We start from the raw sequence: 27,837 nt of genomic DNA on the forward strand, positions 1-27,837 counted from the left end.
CAATGATCCGGCGATTCGCCAATTAACCGACGAGGTGCTGCGGGCGACACCGTGTGGTCGTAGTAGAGAGCTGCATGTTGGAATGCTAACTTTACGATACTTTTTTCAGACAACGGTGCATTATCTGCACGATTTAAATGTCAGATAAATAGCCAACTCATACAATTCATACTCTTTGAGTTAACATAAAGCGTCTTTACATTTTATTTTTGTAATTATTTACCGTAAGTCAAACCGGAAGTAAATCTTCTCGTAGAGGTTCCTTCCCGTGACGTAGGCGCTAGGCACTGATGCTACACGCGGGAAACAAAGTCTGCGGATCACACCGACGGTATGGAAAGTTTAAAGTACACTTTAATGTGGTCCAGCTAAGTTTTTTATGTTGATATAAGAAACAATGAGAACATGAAGCAACATACTGTTCCCAATTCATTTGAAACCACCCAGCCTGCTCTTTAACTGGACGGGCTTTGCCTTTAACACTCGTTCACTGGCCTTGTTTGATTTGACGTCCGATTTAATATTAAAATCCTTTACAAATAGATTAATTTATCATATTGTGTGTTTTATATTCATCTTTTGGTCAAACATAGTGTAGGTCGACAATGCGTGGCCAGAATGTGTCAAACTACAGTCGAGCAGTCAGTGTCGGCCCATTGTGTCCGTAGTAACGTTACAGGCGGGGGTGCAATTCAGTAGAAATCTGAATTGATAGAAAAATGGCTGTGTAGATCGACAACGTTGGCTGTCTGGCTAATTGGACTTCACGACAATCTATATTGCATGTGCAGATATGCTCACATTGAGTGATACTGCGCTCATCCTCCCTTCATCATCATTATTGAACTCGACCAATATGGCTCTGGATAGTGCTTCATAAAGACAACAAAGTCAAAATAATGGACACATTCTTTGTTTGTTTTACATTTAAGGGGCTTTCACCTGTATTAGTAAAACATTCTTCGTCTGTTGTCGAGATGGGGGACACGCTGGACTTCAACGAGATTTACCAAGAGATCAAGGGATCCTGGGTCAGTATCTGTACACCATCTGACGATCTTATCATCCATTGCATATCTTTACATCTCTACACATTTAAGTGCTACTTTTGATATTAAAATGAAGTAACCTATTGTTATACTCATTATTAAGATCCCATTGGCATCCCCTGCTATGCCACCGGAATGTTTGTTTTACTAAGTATACATGTTTTACTAAATTCAAACCTGTTTTTTGAAGTGATTCGCATACTACTCCTTGATTATAACTACATAAATAAGTTATGTGCATTTTAATTTGATTGTATATGTTTACAAAATGTCTATTGATGACTGAAGCTGTCAAATCCTTACTGTGTGTGTGTGTTTGTGTGTTTGTGTTGGTGTGCAGAACGACGGGCGCCTGCGACTCGCCAAGCAGAATGTGGTGTACAAGAGCAATAAGACAGGCCGCGTGGACAACATCCCGGCGGCGGAGCTGAGTGCGGCCCAGTGGCGCCGTGTGTGTCTGGGCCACGGCATCAAGCTGAGCACCAGCTCGGGACACGTCTACAAGTACGACGGCTTCAGGGACACGGTGAGTCAGGGCGTCTCCACCGGCTGGGGCCCGACGGGCGGCGGGCTCGGGCGTCTGGGAGCTGCTCGGCCTGGGTTTGGCTCCGACCTCCTCCGTCATCATTAAAGCGGTCGGCTGCAACACATGCCTATCTAATATACGTCTTTGTTCATCAGCACAAGATAACTGTGCACCCAAAGGTTGTGTCAACTAGGGGTGCAACGGTACACGTGTTTGTGCCGAACCGTCACGGTACTAGCACTTCAGTGCGGTTAAAGAGGTGTACCGCGGTGCGTAAATGTGGCGAACATAGCCTTAATATGGCCAATGTAAAGGCTTGTTTTGCGATGCGGAATTTAAAACTTGAAGTTGGAGTTCCACCCGTTCCGTTTAGCCGAAGTATACTACTCCGACTCCGTAATCCGACTCCGTAACTATGGACACCCCTCAGCAGCTCTCCGTCGGGATGTCGGATACGCAATGCAATTCACTGTTCGGTCTATCTTATACATTGACTACAAACCATGTAAGCAGTGTTGTAAATAAACTTCCAAAGCTTTTCAAATCTTATTTGGTGTTTAATGGTCCTTTTAGGTGCAAAGTAAACAATGTACAAAGAAATTGAGGCTCCGTCCACACGGAGCCGATTTTTTGGTGAAACCGTATGTCTCACAACCATAAGTCTTGTGTGTTTCGGCCGACTGTCCAGACGGAGCCGGTGAATCCGGTGCCCGAAACCGCACATTTCTGATACCACCCTCGGAGGTGGTTTCAAATCTATCCGGACCACCTATGCGGTTTTGTGTACGGATTCGTGTGGACGCCTGAAACGCAAACAATGATGTAATTAGCCCCCCACCAGCTGGGGGGCAAAGTCAAACCGGAGAAGTGATTCCGGAAAGGATTTTGTTAAGAGGACCAATCACAGCCCTTGCCGTCTCCGTTGCGTCGACCAATAGGTCCATGGCGTCGACAGATAGTTAAAAAAATATTGGATGCGCACGTAAGCTACGGAGAGGGTCTCCGACAGGCTCTCCGGCTACAGAGAGGGCTCTCCGTGTCTACGTACAGCACTTAAACATGCACACGCTAGGGATGGGCAACGATCGTCGAATAGTCAGTCACGTAGAATTTCGAATAATGAATGTGATCGTTATTTATTACACGGCTCTTCTCAATGCTGTTGAACGCTCCGTTCACTTGCATGGGCCTTCACAACTTCCGGTGGTGAATAATTGTTTGATAATTCACCGTTGTTTTAATAATAATTCACCTAAGCATATAATGACCGCTGTCAAGGAAAGTGGATTTTTTCTTTTTTTTCTGTCGTATTACGCATGTAGTCCGGTAATTTATCAACCCCAGCGTCCTCGGTTGCAAAGCGACGTCAACGTCTTTGGCGGAATATTTCTCTGCTGATCAACAATACGAATGCTGGTAACAAATAAATTGTTAAAAAGAGTATGAAAGGTCTTTGCCGATAGCAATATTGATTACCTATGACCCTGCCACCTATAGGCCGAGGCTCAACACTGGTTGTTTTTGCATATTAAACCCGGCCAGAGGGATGGGCATATCATTTTTTGTAATTCAATCTCATTGTAGTGGATGGCTTAAGATGACATTATTGGCTGTTAGTTTGTCTCTTATGTTATTCTGGGGTTGGTCTTGGGAACTAGCCAGCCGGGCTAGCAGACGTTGTTAAAGTAATAATCCCCTTGTGTCAATTTACATTAAGGAGCATATGAGCATTTAAGAAAGAATATCTGTGCAGAGTTTATAACGTACTACTACACCTGGACCTGAGCAGCAGCTGCCAATGCCTTTCTTGCGCTGCCATTGTGTTCCTACATGTGAAGCCCTGTTGATAACTGGACGTCCAGCAGACCAGGCTGGACCATAGCTATAGGGCCATAAGAGGTTCTGTATTCAAAAGAGAGTTTGAGAATGATGATGGGCATTGCTCCAGAGAGTGGTTCATCACTGAAAAGTAAATGTCAGTTATTATTTAGTTGTGCCGCTATCTTTGCGAACCCCTCCGAATACAGTGCTTAGGAGCAAAGTTCTTGCAGGTTAAAAGGTTCCCATAGAGACCTTCTGAACCAGAACTACTGATGTATTACTATCCTGAGTCTAGACTAGTACTCCTTGGCCTTTCTCTATAGTTAGAAATTAGTTGTAATTAAGTTAATAATGAATTAATGTTTTCTCTGTTTCAATTAATTAACATTACTATTAATGTTAAGTGAATCTGAGTGGCCGTATTTATTCTGTTTATTGTATTTAAGTTGATATTACAACAATAATGTTAGCTGATCACCATAGGCTGTTTAAAGTAGGATGTTGGGCTGGCTGTGGATGAGCCATAAACAGGTTTATAAGTTGATGGAGCGTGCAAAAGACCAGCGCTCAGCTGCGGTGAGCAGTAGGAGGGCTGAGGGCAGACGGAGAGCCGTTCAGAGCAGGCCCCGCTCCAGGCAGACTCTCTGCCTCACACTCTCTTCCATCTGTGGATGGAAAGTTCTGGAAGCCTAGTTTCAGGGGGGTCGGACTGTCACACTGAACAGAACATATATTCCGTGGGATGTATACCATGTCAATATGTATCACGTCATATTTCTACATAATAGAAAAGTTGAACCTGCTCTTATTTCACTACCCTGAAGGATAAGTGGCGGAGAAATCCGACTCATGTATTCACAGAGGAAATGATTCCAGAGATACTGCAGTCTATGCACACAGTTTTCTGTTATTTGACCATCTTGAGGATTACTTTTACTTTGGCAGAGTCGACTTAAAATGTATTGTTCTCAAAGTACCTTAGTTTCTCAAAGTACCTACGATTACTTAGTTGTGGTTATATGGCCATGAATACATGCATGCCAGAATACAATGTTTTCTGGCACATTGGCACCTTTACTCACGCAAATATGTTTCTCCCAAATAAGTTGCTTTGTTGCTTCCCATTGAATAGCACACGCTTTATCACTTAAGAGATCCCTGGGCTCTGGTGTGTGTGTGTGTCTGTGTGTGTGTGTGTGTGTGTGTGTGCGCCAACATAGCGTGGTTAGTATCCGCAAGTATTTGACCTTTTTCCGTTTCCATCTATTCCGTGTGTGAGGCGTCGGCCTAATGGGATTAATGAGGGAGCGCGGCGTTCGCATGTGTGTTCCGTAAACACAGTAATCATGGGCTCATGTATCCCGATGTTTATGTCCAATCAGCTCGCTGATTTGGCCGGGCTTTTCATGCATGATGTCTGCTCGCAGGTTGTTTTTGTATTCTGCTTCGTAGCGCGCACAGTGGGTATGTTGCCTGTATGGCGTGTGTCAACGCCAAGCTCATCCCAGAGTCCCGGGGCCCCCTGCCTGCGGGGCCCCCTGCCAGCGGGGCCCCCAGGGTTTAATCAGCGCCTCTTCGGGGATGAATCCGTCCAGGCAGGATGGGGGGACTCTGAGGTCATTGTTTATCATGGCGGAGCCAGCGGCCTTAGGGCTGGAGGGCTGCCGGGAGGATAACGCTGTTCCCTTCTCTGTTATCATGGGGAGGAGGTGGGTGAGGTGGTGGGGGAGGCAGGGGTCGGTCAGGAGGTGGGTGAGGTGGGGGGAGGAGGTGGGTGAGGTGGTGGGGGAGGCAGGGGTCGGTCAGGAGGTGGGTGAGGTGGGGGGAGGAGGTGGGTGAGGTGGTGGGTGAGGCAGGGGTCGGTCAGGAGGTGGGGGAGGAGGTGGGTGAGGTGGTGGGTGAGGCAGGGGTCGGTCAGGAGGTGGGGGAGGTGGTGGGTGAGGAGGTGGGGGGAGGCAGGGGTTGGCCAGGCCTGTCGTTGCCGTGTTCAGGCTGAATGAGGGATGACAGGGGTGTGTCTCCTACCCCTTCCCCTGGCGGTAAACTGATTTTGTAAACCCTTAAAGAGCTCGTTACCTTGGGGAATACTTATTTGCGTGATGTATACAAATGCTCCCACTGGTCGCTCATGTTTGTGCCACACAATGTATGTGCTGAGTATGTTCAGAACTGTGTCGGGGGAGGGGGTACCATGGGACCAGGATGTGTGTTAGGGTTCAGGGGGGATTTTAGCTTATTTTGTTGAGGTGAGGTAAACAGCAGCCTTTTAGCCAAAACGGTAAAAGTGGGCCTGTTGAGCGCTGGTGAAGGGCACGCACGCACATCAACACCAGCGGGATGCTTCCACCCAGACTACATTTTATGTGTACTGTAAACTTGCACGTTTTCCCATCTTAAAATGCTTCCTCTGTCCCCCACTGACCTCTCAGGCAAACGTCTTGAGGCGCTCCACACACTTAAGGCTGGGATTAGCTCGCCCACGCTAATAGTCCCTCTCTCGGCAGGCACTAATGGGCCGCAGTCGCCCCACAGACCCACAGCTCTCCAGGTGCATAAACTCTGGTTCCCACAAAGCAGTCTGCTCTTCCCACCACACACGCAATCACAATCACTTCCACATGTGTGTGTGTCAGTGCAGGATAATATATGTGTGTGTGCATGCGCTCCTGTCTCATTTGTAATCGGCTCTGCAGGAAAAATAAACCGACTGATTGTCGAACACGGGAACGGTAGAGAGGGAGGGCCACGTATTACTCTCTTCTGACGGGGCCCCCCTGATGGCGGGGCCCCCACTGATGTGGGCATGCCCCCCCCCCTGATGGCGGGGCCCCCCCTAATGCAGGCGGGGCTCTAATGGCACCGTGATGATGGAGGCTCGTGGTGGAGGAAGCGGGGACGGTTCTCTTTATTTGTATGTTTAGCTAGCAGCTGCGTTGTCTGCCTGGTCGTTTGGCCGTTGTTTGATAACTCTTCCTCCCTCTGGCCTCCTCCACCCCCTCTCTCCGTTACCTCGTCATCCATCCAGGACTTTGAGAAGATTTCAGAGTTCTTCAAGGCCAACTACAAGGTGGAGCTGACGGAGAAGGACATGTGTGTCAAAGGCTGGAACTGGGGCACGGCAAAGTTCTCAGGTGGGCACTAGTGCTGCACGATTAATCAAATCGCAATCGCGATATCAGCCTTTGCGATTGTATGACCGCTTATTTGTTCTATTTATTTTATTTAGTGGTACTATTGAGAAAACCTAACAAGTTTGCACTGCAGAAATGCCTTTCATTTTGAAAAAGATAGTTTTTTATTATTTAATTTTGTAAAATATTGTTATTTTGAGAACAGTACTGTACACATTTTTTAGTTTTTGTAATTTTTATGCTAGTTTATGTTTGAGTTGAGAAATAAACATTTTAATATTCTCAGTAACCTGTGTGATAACCAAGCAAGTAGACTCATGACACCATTTGTTTATTATATCGCAATCGCAATATTGTCCACAATAATCGCAATATGACTTTTTCACCAAATTGTGCAGCACTAGTAGGCACTAACCCTGACCCTCCACACACTAACCCTAAAGGGCTGATTATGGTTCTGCGTCGGGTTTTAGTAGGCGGACCGATCACAGCCCTTGCTGCTGCGTTGCCTCGACGGAAGGTTACGATGTTTGCGTGGCGCCCGTCAGACCCTTGTGGTGGACTTAAGGGGTCCGTTACCTCCTTTCGGTGCGTGATCGTGGGACCATAATCAGCCCTTAACCCTCCACAGATGATTATTGTTCCTATTTCCATTCTCTCAATAGTCCGCTAGAGTAGATTGTTCAGAATGGTGTTTAAATGTTTCTTATAAATGTGACACAAACTAAAGTTTTACAGAGAGAACTCTGCCCCTCATTACTGCTGCCAGTATGGTCTGATCTGGCCTCTCACTCATATGAGCTGCTCCTCCCCCCTGCTAAACATCGCCTCCCCCAGGTCCTCTGCTGGCGTTTGACGTCAACGACAGCACGGCGTTCGAGATCCCGCTGAACAGCGTGTCCCAGTGCGCCACGGGCAAGAACGAGGTCACCCTGGAGTTCCACCAGAACGACGACGCAGAGGTGTCCCTCATGGAGGTCCGCTTCTACGTGCCTCCCGGCCCCTCCGACGAGGGCCAGGACCCCGTCGAGGTGAGTCCCGTCGCTCACGACCCGTGATGCACCGATGGATTGCCAGCGATGGTTACCGGCCGATATATGCCCTAAACACAGGACAACTTGAACTGTGCAGATATGGGAGCTGATCACGGGACTCAAGCGATAGAGCCATTAGGCTGGTTCACTGAGACGTAACGGTATCCTGCTAACATTCATCTGGACTCACAGTAACTGAGACAGAGCTTCTTGCTGATCTCAGTAATAGAGGCGGTAATCCGTCTGCATCTCACCGACTCATTGTGTTTTTTGTTTTGTTTTCTAAGTTTGCGCTGAAAGTAGTGAAGCTAGCCTCATTATTCACACGTCACCATGTTAGTTCAAACTACTGAAGTATCTATGATCTATAACCTATAATCTATAACCTTCCACGGGTGTCAGAGTCTGTGTGTTACGTGAAATAGTAACCTCTGCATTCTGGTTATTTTGGTTTATTTATTTGTCCTGATGATACATTTCCAGCTTGTTACCGCATGTGCAAAACTAAATAAATCCCATTACATAATGAATGTTACTATCGGCAATCGCTGACTTGGTTGACGACTTTAAAATCTTCACGCGAGATGGACTATGTGCAACATGGTGCGATGTCTGATATATCTATATCTTTATCTGTAGAATAGTCTGCTCAACGTGACAGGACGCAAAACGTAGGCTGCAAATTTAAGTCTCCCATGCAGCCGACAGACGGTCGATCAGATCGCACCATCTTCATAAACAATCCACACACGCAGTAAAACCAATCATGCTATTTATTTTACACACGCATACAATTCAATATGAAGTCATTGTTTGTTATGCAGCGCTTGGTACCAACACCACTTCTTTCTGCCGTCCTCTGCTGTGAATACTGATGAGTACTGCAGAGCGCATCTCAGGGACACTGTTACATTTGATTGTGTTGTGTGTTGGGTGTGTCTTATCCATACAGTCCGTGTTATCTGTTTTAGCTCCTTTCCTTAGTGAGTGAGAGTGTGTTGGACTCAATCAACAGTGAGCCCACCGATTCCTTCTCCTTCGTTAGTGATGTTACATTTATTCTCCTGTCCTTTTGGTTTAAACTTGTAGGTTAGAAAGTGTGGAGTGGTTCCACTCTTCCTTTGTCCAAACTAAACTCTAAACCTGTTCTGTGTTTACAGGCCGTTACGTCTTCTCTTAAAGGAACACAACGAATTTCAGCTGGCTCAACTAATTAACCATAACTTTCAACTATTGAAGAACCATTAAGCTAAGGGCTTGTAATGATGTATTGCGTGTGGCGGAGTGTGTGCCAGAAGAACACTAGAGGGAGCTGTAGCTCCAGAGAAGAAATTAATGCTGATCTCTCTTTGCTCCTCCAGGCCTTCGCCCAGAACGTTCTCTCCAAGGCGGACGTCATCCAGGCCACCGGGGACGCTGTGTGCGTCTTCAAAGAGCTGCAGTGCCTCACGCCCAGAGGAAGGTACGGGACGCACCCGACACACCAGCCCACTGGGGTCTGCTCTCACTACACCCAGACACACCAGCCCACTGGGGTCTGCTCTCACTACACCCAGACACACCAGCCCACTGGGGTCTGCTCTCACTACACCCAGACACACCAGCCCACTGGGGTCTGCTCTCACTACACCCAGACACACCAGCCCACTGGGGTCTGCTCTCACTACACCCAGACACACCAGCCCACTGGGGTCTGCTCTCACTACACCCAGACACACCAGCCCACTGGGGTCTGCTCTCACTACACCCAGACACACCAGCCCACTGGGGTCTGCTCTCACTACACCCAGACACACCAGCCCACTGGGGTCTGCTCTCACTACACCCAGACACACCAGCCCACTGGGGTCTGCTCTCACTACACCCAGACACACCAGCCCACTGGGGTCTGCTCTCACTACACCCAGACACACCAGCCCACTGGGGTCTGCTCTCACTACACCCAGACACACCAGCCCACTGGGGTCTGCTCTCGTTACATTAAGACTGGATCTAAACTCACCAAGCAGCTGCCTGGTGTAAATGATAGGGGTGGAAAAAATAATGGATTCTTCGATGCATCGAGATTCTGTGTAGAACGATTCCGTCTCGAGTCAGATAAGTTAGTAATCTGAATAAAATAATAAAAAATAATTAATTTTTAATTTATTTATTAAATTTTGTTTGCCTCCTGCAACATTCTGTTTGACAGAGAGAGATAATTTGAGTAGTTTTAAAACTATTTAATTTATCTTCAATGTGTATTGGCCAATCTGATTTGTCTGGACGCGATTGCGATTCAGCCTACGCATAGCATGCACGCAAACTCACAGCCAGACACAAGAACGACGAACAAGTTCTTATTCTTATAATTGACTAAGAGCATCTTTTTCTTTAATGACATAGAAAAGAAAGATTAGAAAGAAAAGATAACTAAATCTGTTTATTTTTTTACCTACTTCCATAGTGTGTTGTAATGCAAGCTGCATTGATTATTGCATTGTTCATAGAAAGTCATATTTGTGACAAAAGCTTGTTCTCTAATCAAATATTAGATAAGGTAATTAATCTGTTGATTTCTTTAATGATCATCACAAAGGTAGGAAGTGATTAGCAAACTCTGAGTAGCAAATTCAGATGTATATATATATTTTTGAAAATCCCGCAAAATGAAATGCATCAATAATCGTTTCAGAATTGAATCGTTGACCTCGGAATCCAATCGTGAGGTGCCAAGAGATTGCCACCCCTAGTAAATGAGGTTCCAGTCCTTTGTGGAGTAAATATGTTCTCTTATTGGACAGCCCAAAAACAGCATCTTTCAGTCTCTTAATATCAGTGATGTAGAGCAACAAAGTAAAGATTCTTTGTTAGTTCTCCAACTTTTGCAGTGGTTAGTATCGGCCTAATATACTCCCTTAACATGATCAACTTCAATGTCTCGATGACGGGAGCCAAACGCGCCAAGCTAGTGCTCTCCAGACCAGCGTCATTATGATCATTAACAGGACATCGGTTTTCCTGTTAATGCAGGACAACCAATGCTTGTCCTGCATTAACATAAGGCCTTTTTTATAATGAGGTCGGCTACGCTGGACCACAGACCATTGTATTGATCTGGGTTGTAGGACGCAGGAACCGCATTTCACTGGAGAACGCTCTTCATGAGCAGTTCTACTCTGCTCCTTTAAGCACGTATCCATCACCTCATAGGACGAAGCTGCTCCACACACATCCCTATTGGAAACTAACTGGCTCCTCGGCCGTTCAGATGGAAGATGAGGGAGTAACTTCAGAATAAGAGCGCTGTCTGCTGTAACTTCAGAATAAGAGGGCTGTCTGCTGTAACTTCAGAATAAAAGCGCTGTCTGCTGTAACTTCAGAATAAGAGCGCTGTCTGCTGTAACTTCAGAATAAGAGCGCTGTCTGCTGTAATTTCAGAATAAGAGCGCTGTCTGCTGTAACTTCGAATAAGAGCGCTGTCTGCTGTAACTTCAGAATAAAAGCGCTTTCTGCTGTAACTTCAGAATGCGAGCGCTGTCTGCTGTAACTTCAGAATAAGAGCGCTGTCTGCTGTAGGCAGAGCGGCGTGTGGCCAGTGTCAGCGCTGTTCATCCTCGTTTTGAAGCGCTGCCATAGGCAGCCTCCATTAATCGATGGGATGCTATATTCGCTTTCTATGCATAGTGGTTATTTAAAATAAATGGGTGATCGGCCAATAAAAACTGATCGTCAATCAACTATTGATACTCAAATAAATTTGAACCCAGATAAATAGTTTTGATAGGTAAATCTGCTACGCCTTCTGGCTCCCGTCTGTATGTATTAGTTTATGTTTATGGACTGACTTGGTGTTTCCTTCAGGTACGATATCCGCATATACCCGTCGTTCCTCCACCTCCACGGGAAGACGTTCGACTACAAGATCCCCTACACCACTGTGCTGAGGCTCTTCCTGCTGCCTCACAAGGACCAGCGGCAGATGTTCTTCGTGGTACGTGACCTCAGCCTTCTGCTCCCTGATAAGCCTTTTTCTCTGTCGTCATTAAGCGGTAGATTGTGGTGTCGTTTCTGGTTTAACAATATTAATACTGTTATTAGATTTGCAATAACCATCTGGGAATGGTGGTTTTGTGTGATTAGATACATGTACATACTAGGGGTGTAACGGTACACAAAAGTCACGGTTCGGTACGCACCTCGGTTTTTAAGTCACGGTACGGTTTATAGTTAAGGGGAAGATTTTTAAAAACTGCTTGTTTGACAACAACGGAGAATGGCCGCAGATCAGCAGCAATGAAAACACCAGTGAACTTGGTTATGGCATTTGCATTTCTGAATTCCCAGAAAGGGGTTGTTGAAATAGTGAGCTGGTTTTGCACAGCTCGTTTTTTTTCTCACAGTAACAGTGATAGTCACACCTGGATGGTGCCTTTTCAAATGCATGCGCTAGGGATGTGCATAACTGGCAAAAATACTATTCAATATTCGCTGAGAAGTATTCTAATAATATTCGAAAATCGGTCAATCAAGAACCCCCAACGCACGCATCTCGGATACACGCACACACAATGACACAGGGAGAGGCTTTTATGATTTGTATGAAATCATCTGTTTATTTCAACAACTGCGCCATCAACATTCAACATCGAAATTATTTCAACGTGGACTCAGGCAGATAGGCCTACATGCGCCGAAAACGGATTGCTATTTATTTATTTAATTATTTGTTTATTTTACTGAACACAGCCTGCATGACGGTGAACTAGACACGTCAAAAATATAACTTCACATGGTGTGTCTTTTTACAGTTGTTTGTACTGTTGGATGCGGTACAGTGCGGCTCTGTTCGCTTATATCGAAGTTTCCGAAGCCGGCGGCAGGACCCGTGGCCGGGCCCGCGGCCGAGCTGCGGAGCCTCGAGGAGGGTTGACTTGATCTATAAATTAAGTCCCTCCATCTTAATTGGCTTAACACCTTGACCAACATTCTGAAACATCCATTAACATCCACATTTGCCTCAAACAAGGTTGGGCTTACAGCCCATGTAAATAGTTGTGAAATAATGTTCCTGTTCTTTTAATTGTTTGTTACTCTGACCGCTCTGTTTGATATTGTGGAAAGGATGTTAGTGAATGAGCATGATGCATTTAAATTAGTGCTGTTTAACGCGTCATTAACGGCGTTAACGCAAACCAATTTTAACAGCATTAATAGGTATAGGCCTACGTACAGTAGGAATATTCATACTGGTTTAAATAATAAATGTTATAGTATTTCCCATCTTTGCTGAGCAAGAGTTTTGCTTCGAAAGTTCAAGGGATATTTAGAATAGAAAAAATGTTATTAATCGCAAGTTAACTATGACATTAATGCGATTAATCACGATTAAATATTTTAATCGCTTGACAGCACTAATTTAAATGGCATCACTTTTGGTCTTCTGTCTTCATTTTTCTTAAAGGGGACATATCATACCACCAGGTGTGAGTGTGATTAGCCATTACAAGCAGGTTTGAAAATGTGCAGCATTGTGACATCACAGGTTGGCGTGTCCATCTATCCGTCACACATATAGATGGACACGCCCACCTGTGATGTCACAATGCTGCACATTTAAAAAAAAGGCTTGTAATGGCTAATCACACTCACACCTGGTGGTATGATATGTCCCCTTAAATACAAATGTAGCTGAAAATAAACATAGCCAAATAACAACCAATAGCTTCAGTCATTGAGGGCAAAAATAGGCCCAGATTTTTTTATTTAGTTTTACAAATTATGAGTAGGCCTAATTTGACTATTTGGCTTTGCATCCTTTCCTTCTGCCCTTGTAGTCCAAGAGATGCTGCCTACCAGCTTTCAAAGTCCAATGCTGCCACTGGTGGAGTTGTATCAATTCACATAATTATTCCTCCCTGCTATTTTGTAGTTCACCAAAACACCCTGAAACAACTTGTGTGATTTTCTAGATTTTTTTTTTTTCATTTTGTCTCTCATAGCTGAGGTATACCTATGATGAAAATTACAGGCCTCTCTCATCTTTTTAAGTGGGAGAACTTGCACAATTGGTGGCTGACTAAATACTTTTTTTCCCCACTGTACGTACGTACGTACATACATACATACATACATACATACATACAAACATACATACATACATACATACATACATACATACATACATACATACATACATACATACATACATACATACATACATACATACATACATACATACATACATACATACATACATACATACATACATACATACATACATACATACATACATACATACAGGGTGCGATTTGCCGGTGGGGATTATCCCCCCCTCTGGTTTACACGTCCTACCCTCTGGTGAATTATTTTTATCCTCGGTGGGGATAAAAATTATCCCCCCCACCCAAAGTATTTTCACCATTACATCGTAATAATTAACAACCAAAATACACAGGGTCCGTCTTCATTTTGAAACATTTTAAAATGTTTCTCAAAATTATCCCCCACTCTGGTTTTTTCACAAATCGCACCCTGCATACATACATACATACATACATACATACATACATACATACATACATACATACATACATACATACATACATACATACATACACAATTGCATACATAATACATGTTACTACAGAATGTTAGCTGTGCACGTTGTAGGAAGAGTTTCGGCCTGGCTCTATCCCTGACTAAGAGTTATTTAGAGTTATTCCCCTCAACCAGTTAATCTTTCATTTTATTATTGAAATCACACTTTTTTGTTACGCGTACAAGTTCCATGTTGCAGGTATGCGTTTCTATTCAGGACGCGTTCCCTTTAAGACACGCGGTTCCAATCGGCCTATCGCGTGACTCCAGGAAGTAAATTCATTTTGCGTCTAGCTGGTTCAGTGTTCCGTTGAAAAATGTAAATCAGGACAATTTAATTACATCCGCCAAAATCTTGTGCTTTACATAGCATCGTTGGTGCGTATTTTGATTGAATTTTAAGGTAGTAATCACTATTTTGTCAAGTTTGTATAGTTTTCATTGTAAGACACTTCTGATTTCTCGGCCCTTTATTTGTGTGTTGCAGTTTCACCTTTTCCCTTGTTCGTCCAATAAACCTGTGGAAGTGAAATATACGTCTGCAGAGTCTTGGTGTTTTGGGAAAGAGTTTAGTTGGCCGTCAGGGTATTAACAGACATACCGAGGACGGCACAGTGAAACAACGACTATATAGCAAGTGAGATAAATCTGAGCTAGTTGGAAGCCAGCCGACATGACGTCGTCACACGCATCCAGTGGACGATCAACGGAGCATTCTCTACAGTCAAGTGCTACAGAGGAGAGTTCGCATGGAGGTACAGCAATACAGGAAAACCCGTACAGCGCATCGTTAAGGACACGCTCGCAAGTATGTTGTTGCATTGACAGCTTTCCAGAAATAATGAACCGAGATGGACCTAAGCTGACAAAGCTGGGCGATCTACTGATGGAACTGCAGGCTGCTAAAGCTGAAGGAGACTTACCAGGTCAGCCTTCCTTGACACGGCGAGAGGCGTCAACCCAATTGTACAGAAACTCCCGTCTCGTCTCCGGGACAAGTGGGTGAACGTTGGTGCAGCCTACAAGCGTCAAAACCAATTGAGCTACCCTCCTTTTGCCTTCTTTGTCGATTTTGTAAGCCAGCAGGCTCGCATTGCAAATGATCCAAGCTTCAGCCTCATCGGCTACACAGACACGGCCCCCAGAACAGAGAGGATAGCATGGAAGCCGAACAGACAGCGGGAAGTGTCCGTCAACAAGACAGATGTGTTACCCAGAGCCACATCTGACACGGGTGAGCCTCCAACAAGATACGGCGACGGCGACAAACTGTCTGTTGCACAAAAAGCCACATCCTCTCCGTAAGTGCCGAGCATTCAGAGAGAAGCCCATTGACGAGCACAAAACACTCCTCAGAGAAAACAATGTGTGCTTTAAATGTCTCTCTTCCTCGTCTCACATAGCAAAGAATTGCAAACTAAATGTCCAGTGTTTCGAGTGTAAGAGCGACAGGCACAATACAGCGCTTCACCCTGGACCCGAACCCCGGCAGCAGGAGGCTGACCCTGCTTCTGAGTACGGCGGGGAGGAGAATCGAGCTTCACCACAGTCTCAGGTCACCAACAAATGCACGAAAGTCTGTGGTGGGGAACTCACAGATCGCTCCTGCTCGAAGATATGCCTCGTCAAAGTGTTTCCAGCCGGCCACAGAGAAAAAGCAGTGAAACTGTATGCGATCATTGACGAGCAGAGCAACAGGTCACTGGTTCGCCCACAGTTCTTTGACATGTTCAACGACCAAAGTCCAAGTGCTCCTTACACACTGAGAACATGTGCTGGAGTGAAGCAATCCACAGGCAGAAGGGCCAGTGGCTATGAAGTGGAGTCTCTGGATGGAACTGTTCGCGTCCCATTGACAAGCCTCATAGAGTGTGACGACATACCGAACAACAGAGAGGAGATTCCGACCGCCGAAGTAGCTCTTCACCATGCTCATCTAAGTTCAGTGGCACAGCTCATCCCAGACATTGACCTACAAGCCCCCATTATGCTTCTATTGGGACGGGACATTATCAGAGTACATAAAGTCCGCAAACAGGTGAATGGCCGTCACAACCTGCCTTACGCACAGAAGTTAGACCTGGGGTGGGTCATTGTTGAAAATGTTTGCCTAGGTAATGTCCATAGACCGCTGACTATTGGCACGTTCCACACAAACACCATAGAGCTGCAACGGCCCACTCTCTTTGACACGTGCCCCAACGTGTTCCATGTGAAAGAGAGGTTCAGTGAAACCCAAGCCAGTGAGTCTCCAGCGTATTCTGAGAGCACTTACGACCTTGTTGACCCGAGCACAGACCCAGACATCCGCCCTCTGGTTTCTGCCTTAAACACCACAGCCTCACACAAGCAGCTGGATTCACAACGCTTTGCTAAGTTTTCTATCTGGAAGTCATTAACTCGAGCAGTCACTTGCCTCGTTCACATAGCCATTCCAAGTCATTCCAAGACAGATCACGGAGAGAACAGAGTATGCAAGGGCTGGCATTACTGCAAAGCTGAATTCACAGTCGAAGAATCAGAGAAAGCGTCAGCTGTAATCATCCAAGCAGTTCAACAAGAAGTCTACAGCCAAGAGATGAAGTGCATTCAAAAACAAGAAAAGATGCCAAAAGCAAGCCCTCTCAGAAATCTGGACCCGTTCATTGACACACGTGGCCTTCTCAGAATTGGAGGCCGTCTTCATCATTCAAGTCTTGATCAGAGTGAAAAGTCTCCCCTGATTATTCCTGGCCAGCATCACATCACCACTTTGCTCATCAGACACCACCACGAGTAAATTCACCATCAAGGCCGTCACTTTACAGAGGGGGCAGTCCGTTCAGCTGGCCTTTGGATAGTGGGAGGGAAGAAAAGAGTAAGCAGCATTATCCACCAATGCATAATATGCAGAAGGCTCAGACCTCCACTCAGCATCCAGAAAATGGCTAACTTGCCAGCCGATCATCTGTCAACGGATCCTCCATTCTCCAGCGTGGGTCTCGATGTGTTCGGCCCATGGAACGTCTCCTCACGTAAAACCAGAGGCGGCTTTGCTCAAAGTAAAAGGTGGGCAGTGATCTTTACGTGCTTGAGCATAAGAGCTGTGCACATTGAAGTCATTGAATCCCTCGACACTTCTAGCTTCATTAACGCGCTACGGCGCTTCCTTTCAGTGCGCGGGCCAGTCAAACACATTCGCTCTGACGCGGCACGAACTTCATCGGCGCCTGTAAAGAACTGAAGATAGCCTCAAACATTAACGGCACTGCAGTGAAGACTTACCTCTCAGACAAGGTCTGCACCTGGTCCTTTAATCCCCCACATGCACCCCATTGTGGTGGATCATGGGAGAGAATGATAGGGCTGGCAAGGAGAATTCTGGACGCAATGTTCCTCCAGCTGAAAGACAAGCTCACCCACGAAGTGCTGGTGACCTTCATGGCAGAAGTCGCAGCGATCATCAACGCCAGGCCACTTGTTCCAGTGACTATGGACCCTGATGACTCGTTCATTCTCACGCCAGCTGCTCTTCTCACACAAAAGACGATCATTGTTCCTGCTCCTGCGGGTGAGTTTGGAGTTGCTGACCTCTACAAGTCCCAGTGGCGTCAGGTTCAGCACCTGTCCAACACCTTCTGGGATCGCTGGAGGAAGCAATTTCTCCCAACATTTCAGGCCCGCAAGAAGTGGCAGTCCACTCAGCCAAACATTCAGCCTGGAAGTGTTGTCCTCCGTAAGAACAGCCAAGCACCTAGGAATGAATGGCCTCTTGGACTGATTACACAGGCCTTCCCTAGCAAGGATGGGAAAATAGTTCTCCTTTTACCTCCAGAGGCATAGTAAATGGACTGTTTAGTAAATGGACTGTTTTACAAAAAAAAGGATGGGCTGTGCATTGACTGTGGGGTGATGTGTATCCACGTCAGGCGGGGAGTGTTTTGTTACGCGTACAAGTTCCATGTTGCAGGTATGCGTTTCTATTCAGGACGCGTTCCCTTTAAGACCCGCGGTTCCAATCGGCCTATCGCGTGACTCCAGGAAGTAAATTCATTTTGCGTCTAGCTGGTTCAGTGTTCCGTTGAAAAATGTAGATCCAGGACAATTTAATTACATCCGCCAAAATCTTGTGCTTTACATAGCATCGTTGGTACGTATTTTGATTTAATTTTAAGGTAGTAATCACTATTTTGTCAAGTTTGTATAGTTTTCATTGTAAGACACTTCTGATTTCTCGGCCCTTTATTTGTGTGTTGCAGTTTCACCTTTTCCCATGTGCGTCCAATAAACCTGTGGAAGTGAGATATATGTCTGCAGAGTCTTGGTGTTTTGGGAAAGAGTTTAGCTGGCCGTCAGGGTATTAACAGACATACCGAGGACGGCTCAATAAAGAACAATTGAATATGTATCCATAATAATAGCCTCCTTTCAAAGTCCCATAATGCATCTGTCAACAGATCAGCCTGGACCCGCCCATCAAGCAGGGCCAGACGCGGTACCACTTCCTCATCCTGCTCTTCTCCAAAGAGGAGGACCTCAGCCTCACCCTCAACATGAGCGAGTGAGTCCCTCATGTTGCCCTAGTCCACAGGCCAACACCCTTTAGACCCTTTATTATTATTCGTCTGCTGGTTGACAGAAGCCTTTATGTACAAACTGCTTCCTCCTACAATATGGCAAGAAGCTCAGCCGTCATTAGGTCTACGTTCATAACATGGACAGTGTAGAGGAGTGTATCACACACACACACACACACACACACACACACACACACACACACACACACACACACACACACACACACACACACACACACACACACACACACACACACACACACACACACACACAGTTCCCTGTGTCCTGTGTCCTCATGTGTTCCCTGTGTCCTCATGTGTTCCCTGTGTCCTCATGTGTTCCCTGTGTCCTCATGTGTTCCCTGTGTCCTCATGTGTTCCCTGTGTCCTCATGTGTGTCCTGTGTCGTGTGTTCCCTGTGTCCTGTGTCATGTGTTCCCTGTGTCCTCATGTGTTCGCTGTGTCCTGTGTTCTCTGTGTCCTCATGTGTGTCCTGTGTCATCATGTGTTCTCTGTGTTCCCTGTGTCCTGTGTTCTCTGTGCCCTCATGTGTTCGCTGTGTCCTGTGTTCCCTGTGTCCTCATGTGTTCCCTGTGTCCTCATGTGTTCCCTGTGTTCCCTGTGTCCTCATGTGTTCCCTGTGTCCTCATGTGTTCGCTGTGTCCTGTGTTCGCTGTGTCCTGTGTTCTCTGTGTTCCCTGTGTCCTCATGTGTTCTCTGTGTCATGTGTTCCCTGTGTCCTGTGTTCTCTGTGCCCTCATGTGTTCGCTGTGTCCTGTGTTCCCTGTGTCCTCATGTGTTCCCTGTGTCCTCATGTGTTCCCTGTGTCCTCATGTGTTCTCTGTGTCCTCATGTGTTCGCTGTGTCCTGTGTTCTCTGTGTCCTCATGTGTGTCCTGTGTCCTCATGTGTTCCCTGTGTCCTCATGTGTTCCCTGTGTCCTCATGTGTTCCCTGTGTCCTGTGTCCTCATGTGTTCTCTGTGCCCTGTGTCCTCATGTGTTCCCTGTGCCCTGTGTCCTCATGTGTTCCCTGTGCCCTGTGTCCTCTTATTATTCGTCTGCTGGTTGACAGAAGCCTTTATGTACAAACTGCTTCCTCCTACAATATGGCAAGAAGCTCAGCCGTCATTAGGTCTACATTCATAACATGGACAGTGTAGAGGAGTGTATCACACACACACACACACACACAGTTCCCTGTGTCCTCATGTGTGTCCTGTGTCCTCATGTGTGTCCTGTGTCCTCATGTGTGTCCTGTGTCCTCATGTGTGTCCTGTGTCCTCCTTCCTCTTCCTCAGGGAGGACGTGGAGAGGCGGTTCGAGGGGAAGCTCAGTAAGAACATGTCAGGCTCGCTGTACGAGATGGTCAGCAGGGTGATGAAGGCCCTGGTCAACCGCAAGATCACAGTGCCCGGCAACTTCCAGGGGTAAGTGGGTTATCTCGTCATTCGGGACCCCCGTTCTGACCTTCTTTAGCGTCCTCCTCATGCTTGGAGACTTGCATCATGTGTGACGTTGAAGGAGTCGTCCAGTCGGCACCATGTCGACGTTGGTCCCTCTCTGAGGCCAACTGCTGCCTAACAAAGTGCATGTTGTCCCCCTCAGCCACTCGGGGACGCAGTGCATCACCTGCTCCTACAAGGCGTCGTCGGGGCTGCTCTACCCCCTGGAGCGTGGCTTCATATACGTGCACAAGCCACCCGTCCACCTGCGCTTCGAGGAGATCTCCTGCGTCAACTTCGCCCGTGGCACCACCACCACGCGCTCCTTCGACTTCGAGATCGAGACCAAGCAGGGCAACCAGTACACCTTCAGCAGCATCGAGAGGTAACCGGTACACACAACCAGTACACCTTCAGCAGCATCCAGAGGTAACCAGTACACACAACCAGTACACCTTCAGCAGCATCCAGAGGTAACCAGTACACACAACCAGTACACCTTCAGCAGCATCCAGAGGTAACCAGTACACACAACCAGTACACCTTCAGCAGCATCCAGAGGTAACCAGTACACACAACCAGTACACCTTCAGCAGCATCCAGAGGTAACCAGTACACACAACCAGTACACCTTCAGCAGCATCCAGAGGTAACCAGTACACACAACTAGTACACCTTCAGCAGCATCCAGAGGTAACCAGTACACACAACCAGTACACCTTCAGCAGCATCCAGAGGTAACCAGTACACACAACCAGTACCCCTTCAGCAGTATCCAGAGGTAGGGGCGCGGACAACCAGGGAGAATAAGGTGAAGTTGGTTTGATATTTGCATGGATATTTATAGTATCAGGGCTCAATACTAACATGTTCCACTGGAGCTACTGGGGCCACTGGTACCAGTAGCTCTTTCATTACTCAGCACCCATCGGTCTTAGCCTTTTCCCGGCCCCTTGCCGCAGTACTGGCACGGCCGTTGCCATGCACCATGCATCATGCGTACGTTCATTTGAAAGAGGAACTTACTTTCAATACATTTTTTAATGTTTTTATTAAATAGATTTTTTCTCCTTTCTTTTTTTACGCCATTGCTTCAAAATCTCTCCTCACAAAGTCTCTGCGCTCCTCCTATATCACAATCTCCACCTCCTAATAAAAAATGCTTGTAGTTATGAAGTGGCGAACCCTTTGTTCGCTCTATTTGTTCCTGAGGCAAAGATAGTCCGACACACATTTCTTGGGAAGCACGCACAGAGAGTATTTAACTTTGTGTTGATTAATTTATTAAGCAATAACTCCGGTTGATTTTCCAGGAAATAACGAAACATAACAATTCCAAACAATGTAACTGTTTATGCGACCAAAACAGGGTTCTTAGTATTGTACAAAAAATGACTTTTCAATGTAAAATAATATGTCAAATAATGCGTCCAATATTGTGTCCAATAATGTGGTCAGAAAACTGTTGGCCCCCTGCCTTCCAAACCTCAACAACAGTAGTTAGCCTGCCCTATTTGAAGGCCTCCAATAGGCTCCAGGTAGAGCGTGACACACCTATTTCCCCAGGTGACACAAAGGACTAATCACCACATCATCACAAAATGCATAAATATACATATGAATGAAAATTAGATTAATATTTCATACACTTTATAATTCATAACTCATACTTTTAGCCTCAGACTCAAAATATATTTACTTAAAATATTCAACACAAAAGACCTCTAAATGGCCCTAACAAGTTATGTCATACATCAAGTTACTATGAATGTTTTTCTTTTCTGGCTATCCATCAAGCAGTGCGTGTGTATTTAGGTTTGTATGCTCTTATCTTAAAGCAGGAGTGCTGTGGTGCCATTTCATTATAACTATGCACAGTGTACCAACCACCCTGAAAGAGGTGTGTGGGTGTGTGGCGACCTGGCTAAAAGGCCTGATATTTCAAAGGGCATCTTGATAAATGTTTCTCTTCTGCTTAGAACATTCTTCTCCATCATATTACGTGAACATTGACAGTTTACTCACTTATTGAGGCAGTGGGCCAAGTGTATCTTCGCCCCTACAACCATGAAGGCCAAACGTCTCTCCTACCCACTAGAGAGGAGTACGGCAAGCTGTTCGACTTTGTCAACGCCAAGAAGCTGAACATCAAGAACCGCGGCTTCAAAGAGGTGAATGCTGATCCCCTACGGTGCTGTGACTGTTCATTCATCCCCGTGCCCCAATGTGTATCCTCACTGACATGTGTCCTGTGTCTCTGTGTCTGTCCTCGTACCCCTGGTAGAAGAAGGTTGGTATGGTCAGGGCCTCCGAACCCGCTGGTGTGGCGTGATTACTTGCTTGCATGGTGTTTTTGCTCTGTCTGGTGTGTGTTTGTCTTAATGTGAGGAGAGCGGGAAGTGTGTGTGTGTGTGTGTTTGTTGAATGGGGTGTTTGTCTTCTGCGTGGCCATTTGGGTTGGCTATGTGGAGTTGACTGGTGATTGGCCTGATGATAAACTCCTGGGTTTGTTTTCCTACTAATCATGGACCGTGACTGAGTGGGTCCGTGGGCGAGTGTCTGAGTCTCTGCACCTTGTTATGCATCCTGCTGACTAATGTTAGGCTCCCGGGTCACGACCCCGGGCCCTGACCCCTGACTCGGGGTCATATATTGAAACTCAAATCCAACTTGTGGTCGGAGCGGCGGTGGTTTTCATGTGTTACTAAGTGATTTCACACCAGAGCTTCTCCCAACCGGTTTTTTGTTTTACCAGTTCAATGGTCTATGATCGATTATCAATCCAGGGTGATTGGGATGGTGGGTCCACTGCAATTAAGAAATGGGCAATATTGAAATGATTCTTGATATTTTCTTATCATCTGGGAATTCAGATGTGTTTTGTTTCCGAGTGCCTGCCTGTGATTTTTCATGCCGAGGTAACTCCTCCCCGTGGGTCTGGGGGCTGATTGGTTGCTGAGGGTCGTGTGTGTTGACGGCCCAGTGTGGTTTCAGGGGCTGAAGGGAAACAAAGACGAGTACAGCGACTCGGACGAGGACCAGCACGACGCCTACCTGGAGAGGATGAAGGCCGAGGGCAAGATCAGGGAGGAGGCCAACGACAGCGAGGAGTCGGACGGCGAGAGCGGTGAGCGGCCAATCACAGAGGGTCTCAAGGGGGAGGCGGGGCCTCATGCTGACTAATGACTTAATTCCTCTGCTGCTCAGATGAATCCTTCAACCCTGGAGAGGAAGACGACGAGGTGGCAGAAGAGTAAGTGATCCATGTTCATCTATGAAGCGTAACCTTGGATACCTTACCGGGTTCTTAAGATAATTCTGCATACATTTAAGTTCCAATAATAATAAAGGCGCCCTCTGCAAAGGATCAGGTGTTTGACTGATTTACCAGCATGTGGTCATTGGGAGCATCAGGTCCTTTCTGTGTCCTGCTCCTGATTTATCTGCTGTTTCTCATCATCATAGCGCCTCCAGCGCTGGTGTGCACATTTGGGTCGTTAGGAGTTAAATACCGTCTTGGTGGTTGCTCTTCCTCCCCAGGTACGACAGCAACGCGTCAGAGAGCGACAGCAGCGAGGGGGAGGGGGGCAGCGACCAGGAGGAAAAGAGCAAGAAGAAGCCCAAGAAGCCCAAGGTGGTGAAGGAGAAGAAGGAGAGGAAGCCCCGCAAGGAGGTGAGTGAGCCCTCAGGCCCTCAGTGGTGATCCCTCAGGCCCTCAGTGGTGATCCCTCAGGCCCTCAGTGGTGATCCCTCAGGCCCTCAGTGGTGATCCATCAGGCCCTCAGTGGTGATCCATCAGGCCCTCAGTGGTGATCCCTCAGGCCCTCAGTGGTGATCCCTCAGGCCCTCAGTGGTGATCCATCAGGCCCTCAGTGGTGATCCCTCAGGCCCTCAGTGGTGATCCCTCAGGCCATCAGTGGTGATCCATCAGGCCCTCAGTGGTGATCCCGCAGGCCCTCAGTGGTGATCCATCAGGCCCTCAGTGGTGATCCATCAGGCCCTCAGTGGTGATCCCTCAGGCCCTCAGTGGTGATCCCTCAGGCCCTCAGTGGTGATCCCTCAGGCCCTCAGTGGTGATCCATCAGGCCCTCAGTGGTGATCCCTCAGGCCCTCAGTGGTGATCCCTCAGGCCCTCAGTGGTGATCCATCAGGCCTGCGAGGGTTTGGTGATCCATGATGTCACCCATTGGTTGATACACAATGTTTGTGAAGCTGCAGATTTCGCGATATAGGCCCCATCATTGTAGTATTTTTGTAACCAGCAGAGGAAACTAGCCTTATTTGGCACATTGATTTTGATAAAAAAAAGTTAGTTTTTCTATAAAACTGGACATTTTAAATCTAAACATGGAGATGAACCAGCCGCTGGAGTCTTCACAGAATGAGCCCAAATAGTTTTGGGTTTGTATTAATAGAATTAGATCAAAAGGATTAATCTAAAGATCGTAATGTTGTGCCTAGCAGTGGTTGACCACGGAGCTGTTTGTGTTGGTTGACCACGGACCTCTCTGTCTGTAGAAGAAGCAGAAGGACGTGGGCGGGCCCAAGCGGCCCATGAGCGCCTACATGCTGTGGCTCAACGCCAGCCGCGAGCGCATCAAGGGCGAGAACCCCGGCATCTCAGTCACGGAGATCTCCAAGAAGGCCGGAGAGATGTGGAGGGGCCTGGGCAAGGAGGACAAGGAGGTGAGGGGGTTAAGATAAGGGTTAAGATAAGGGTTGGGGGCGCTTGGCAAGGAGGACAAGGAGGTGAGGGGGTTAAGATAAGGGTTAAGGTTAGGGTCAGAGGGGGTTACACTGATGTGGTCGAGGGGATGGTGAGGCCGGACCGGTCACCAGCAGGTTTCCTTCTTGGACCTCTCCACTGTAACGTTGTCTTTTCCTCTCTCTCTCTCCCTCCCTCTCTCCCTCCCTCGCTCCTCTCACCCCTCCGCCCCCTCTCCCCTCCCCCCCATCTCTCCGTCCCTCTCTCTCCCTCTCTCCCCTCCCCCCCTCTCCCCTCCCCCCCATCTCTCCATCCCTCTCTCTCCCTCTCTCCCTCTCTCCGTCCCTCTCTCCCTCCCTCCCTCCCTCTCTCCGTCCCTCTCTCCCTCCCTCCCTCCTCTGTCCCCTCCCTCCCTCTCTCCGTCCCTCTCTCCCTCCCTCCCTCCCTCCCCCCCATCTCTCCGTCCCTCTCTCTCCCTCTCTCCCTCCCTCCCTCTCTCCGTCCCTCTCTCCCTCCCTCCCTCCCTCCGTCCCTCTCTCCCTCTCTCCCTCCCTCCCTCTCTCCGTCCCTCTCTCCCTCCCTCCGTCCCTCCTCTCTCCCCTCCCCCATCTCTCCGTCCCTCCCTCCCTCCCCTCTCCCCTCCCCCCTCTCTCCCCTCCCCCCCATCTCTCCGTCCCTCTCTCTCCCTCTCTCCCTCCCTCCCTCTCTCCCTCCCTCTCTCCCTCCCTCTCTCTAGGAGTGGGACGGTAAGGCTGTGGAGGCGAGGAAGGCGTACGAGAAGGCGAAGCAGGAGTACAACGAGAGCAGCGAGGGAGTCTCCGCCCTGGCCGCCAAGAAGTACACACCCCCTTACCCTTAACTGAGATCAGTGGATTCATAACCTCCCTCCCTTACCCTTAACTGAGATCAGTGGATTCATAACTGAGATCAGTGGATCCCTAACTGAGATCAGTGGATTCCTAACTGAGATCAGTGGATTCATAACCTCCCTCCCTTACCCTTAACTGAGATCAGTGGATTCATAACCTCCCTCCCTTACCCTTAACTGAGATCAGTGGATTCCTAACTGAGATCAGTGGATCCCTAACTGAGATCAGTGGATCCCTAACTTAGATCAGTGGATTCATAACCTCCCTCTCTTACCCTTAACTGAGATCAGTGGATCCCTAACTGAGATCAGTGGATTCATAACCTCCCTCCCTTACCCTTAACTGAGATCAGTGGATCCCTAACTGAGATCAGTGGATTCCTAACTGAGATCAGTGGATTCATAACCTCCCTCTCTTACCCTTAACTGAGATCAGTGGATCCCTAACTGAGATCAGTGGATCCCTAACTGAGATCAGTGGATCCCTAACTGAGATCAGCGGATTCCTAACTGAGATCAGTGGATTCCTAACTGAGATCAGTGGATTCCTAACTGAGATCAGTGGATTCCTAACTGAGATCAGTGGATCCCTAACTGAGATCAGTGGATCCCTAACTGAGATCAGTGGATTCCTACCCTCCTGACGCTGATGTCTTTCTGTCTTTGAATCTTCCAGGGAGGCCAAGAAGAAGCCAGCCAAGAAGGAGGAGAAGAGGAGAAAGGCTGCCGGAGCAGAGAAAGAGAAGGAGCGAGGAGGAGGTGGAGGAGGTGGAGGCGGAGGAGGAGGAGGCGTTGGTGGAGGAGGCAGTGACAGCTTCAAGAGCAAGGAGTTCATCGAGACGAGTGAGGATAGCGCGTCAGAGACTGAGCGCAAGAGCAAGAGCAAGTCCAAGTCCAAATCTAAGGCCAAGGCCGCGAGCAAAGAGGTGAGCTGACGTACCGCTGGAGAAGCTGAGGTTCAGTCCCTCTATGATCATACATTTATTCAGTGAGTGGATATATATATATAATAATATAAGGAACACTCCCAAAGTGTGGAAGAATCCCAGAATCCCTCCTCCACTCCCAAACACACCTGACTCCGGCTCAGGGGGGGTTCCATGTGGCAAAGCCCATTGAGACTGGTCCATCAGTACATGGGCAGGAGGAGAGACAGACGAATCCACCCATTCTCTTTTCTGGTCTGAGCATTTTATATGTTGAGGCTCTGTATTTAAAGACAATTGCAACAAATGTGTCAAAATGTTTCTAAAATAAGCCCAGGCTTCACCTAACGATGTCCTGAACCAATGACCTTCAGAGGATAATAAATAAAGTAATATCTTAAGAACATTGACTTTGGTTTCTCTCCCCAGGAGTCGGAGGAGGAGCTGGTGTCGACTCCCAACAGCTCGGAGCTCGAGGAGTCAGACTGAACACACACAGAGCGCACACTCTACAGCCATTAAATCCACCACTCAAGGACCAACCTTTGTACTCCTCTGTGCGTTTCTCCTGCTAAACACATCAGTTTCTTCGCAATCCAGGCCGCAAGAAAACCGGACTTTGGTTACACGCTCATTTCCTGCTTTTTTAGTTTATTGAATTCCATTCAAAATGGATCCATTGAATGACAGCCGTTAAAAAGAGCTTCTCACAACTTTGATATGTTCCAATTCTGGACTTGTGTTATCCTGCTGTCATCGCTACAAACCGGCTCATCAAACAACCCTTATTGAAAGGTAGTTGTCATGGTGACCAGGGGTTGGTTTTAGAATAATAGCATTGAAGAACTGCAACAGCTTTTAGAAGGTGTGTGCTGGGTAGGAGCAGGATGAGTAGCTGTTATGTTTGTTTCTTGTTTTAATGTCAGAACTTGAATCCAATTCAGTGGGGATGTTTTTTTTTGTGTTTTTTTTGTTTTTTCTTTCAGACTGATTAAATGATTTTTTTTTGTAAAAATTGTCGGGTTTGAATGTGATCTTCTATTCATTATAGATCTCTAGAGTAAGGGATCAGAATTACCATTCTTAATCCTAACGGGTGAGGTGCTGACCAGATGAAGCATGGTACCTAAACACCAGTCTAATCACTTGAACCACCACACTATCAGTCTGAACTCCGCCCACATCGACCTCTGTGGGCGT

General features: G+C 47.2%; 1 protein-coding gene across 1 annotated transcript; it reads left to right on the top strand.

The window, feature by feature from the left end:
- Positions 1–234: 234 nt before the first annotated feature.
- Positions 235–27,663, top strand: LOC307091649 (FACT complex subunit SSRP1-like). The gene is made up of 18 exons (XM_079759293.1): positions 235–331; positions 933–1,031; positions 1,390–1,575; positions 6,422–6,527; positions 7,365–7,558; positions 8,923–9,023; positions 11,405–11,534; positions 18,577–18,680; positions 19,995–20,123; positions 20,302–20,523; positions 22,237–22,309; positions 23,133–23,265; positions 23,346–23,391; positions 23,679–23,811; positions 24,657–24,824; positions 25,580–25,680; positions 26,388–26,637; positions 27,067–27,663. The coding sequence occupies exons 2-18, from the start codon at positions 978–980 to the stop codon at positions 27,124–27,126; spliced, it is 2,190 nt and encodes a 729-aa protein (XP_079615419.1). The 5' UTR covers positions 235–331; positions 933–977; the 3' UTR covers positions 27,127–27,663.
- Positions 27,664–27,837: the final 174 nt, after the last annotated feature.

This window comes from Pollachius pollachius (genome assembly GCF_949987615.1).
Source record: "Pollachius pollachius genome assembly, contig: scaffold_234, whole genome shotgun sequence".
In the NCBI taxonomy this organism is placed as follows: domain Eukaryota; kingdom Metazoa; phylum Chordata; class Actinopteri; order Gadiformes; family Gadidae; genus Pollachius; species Pollachius pollachius.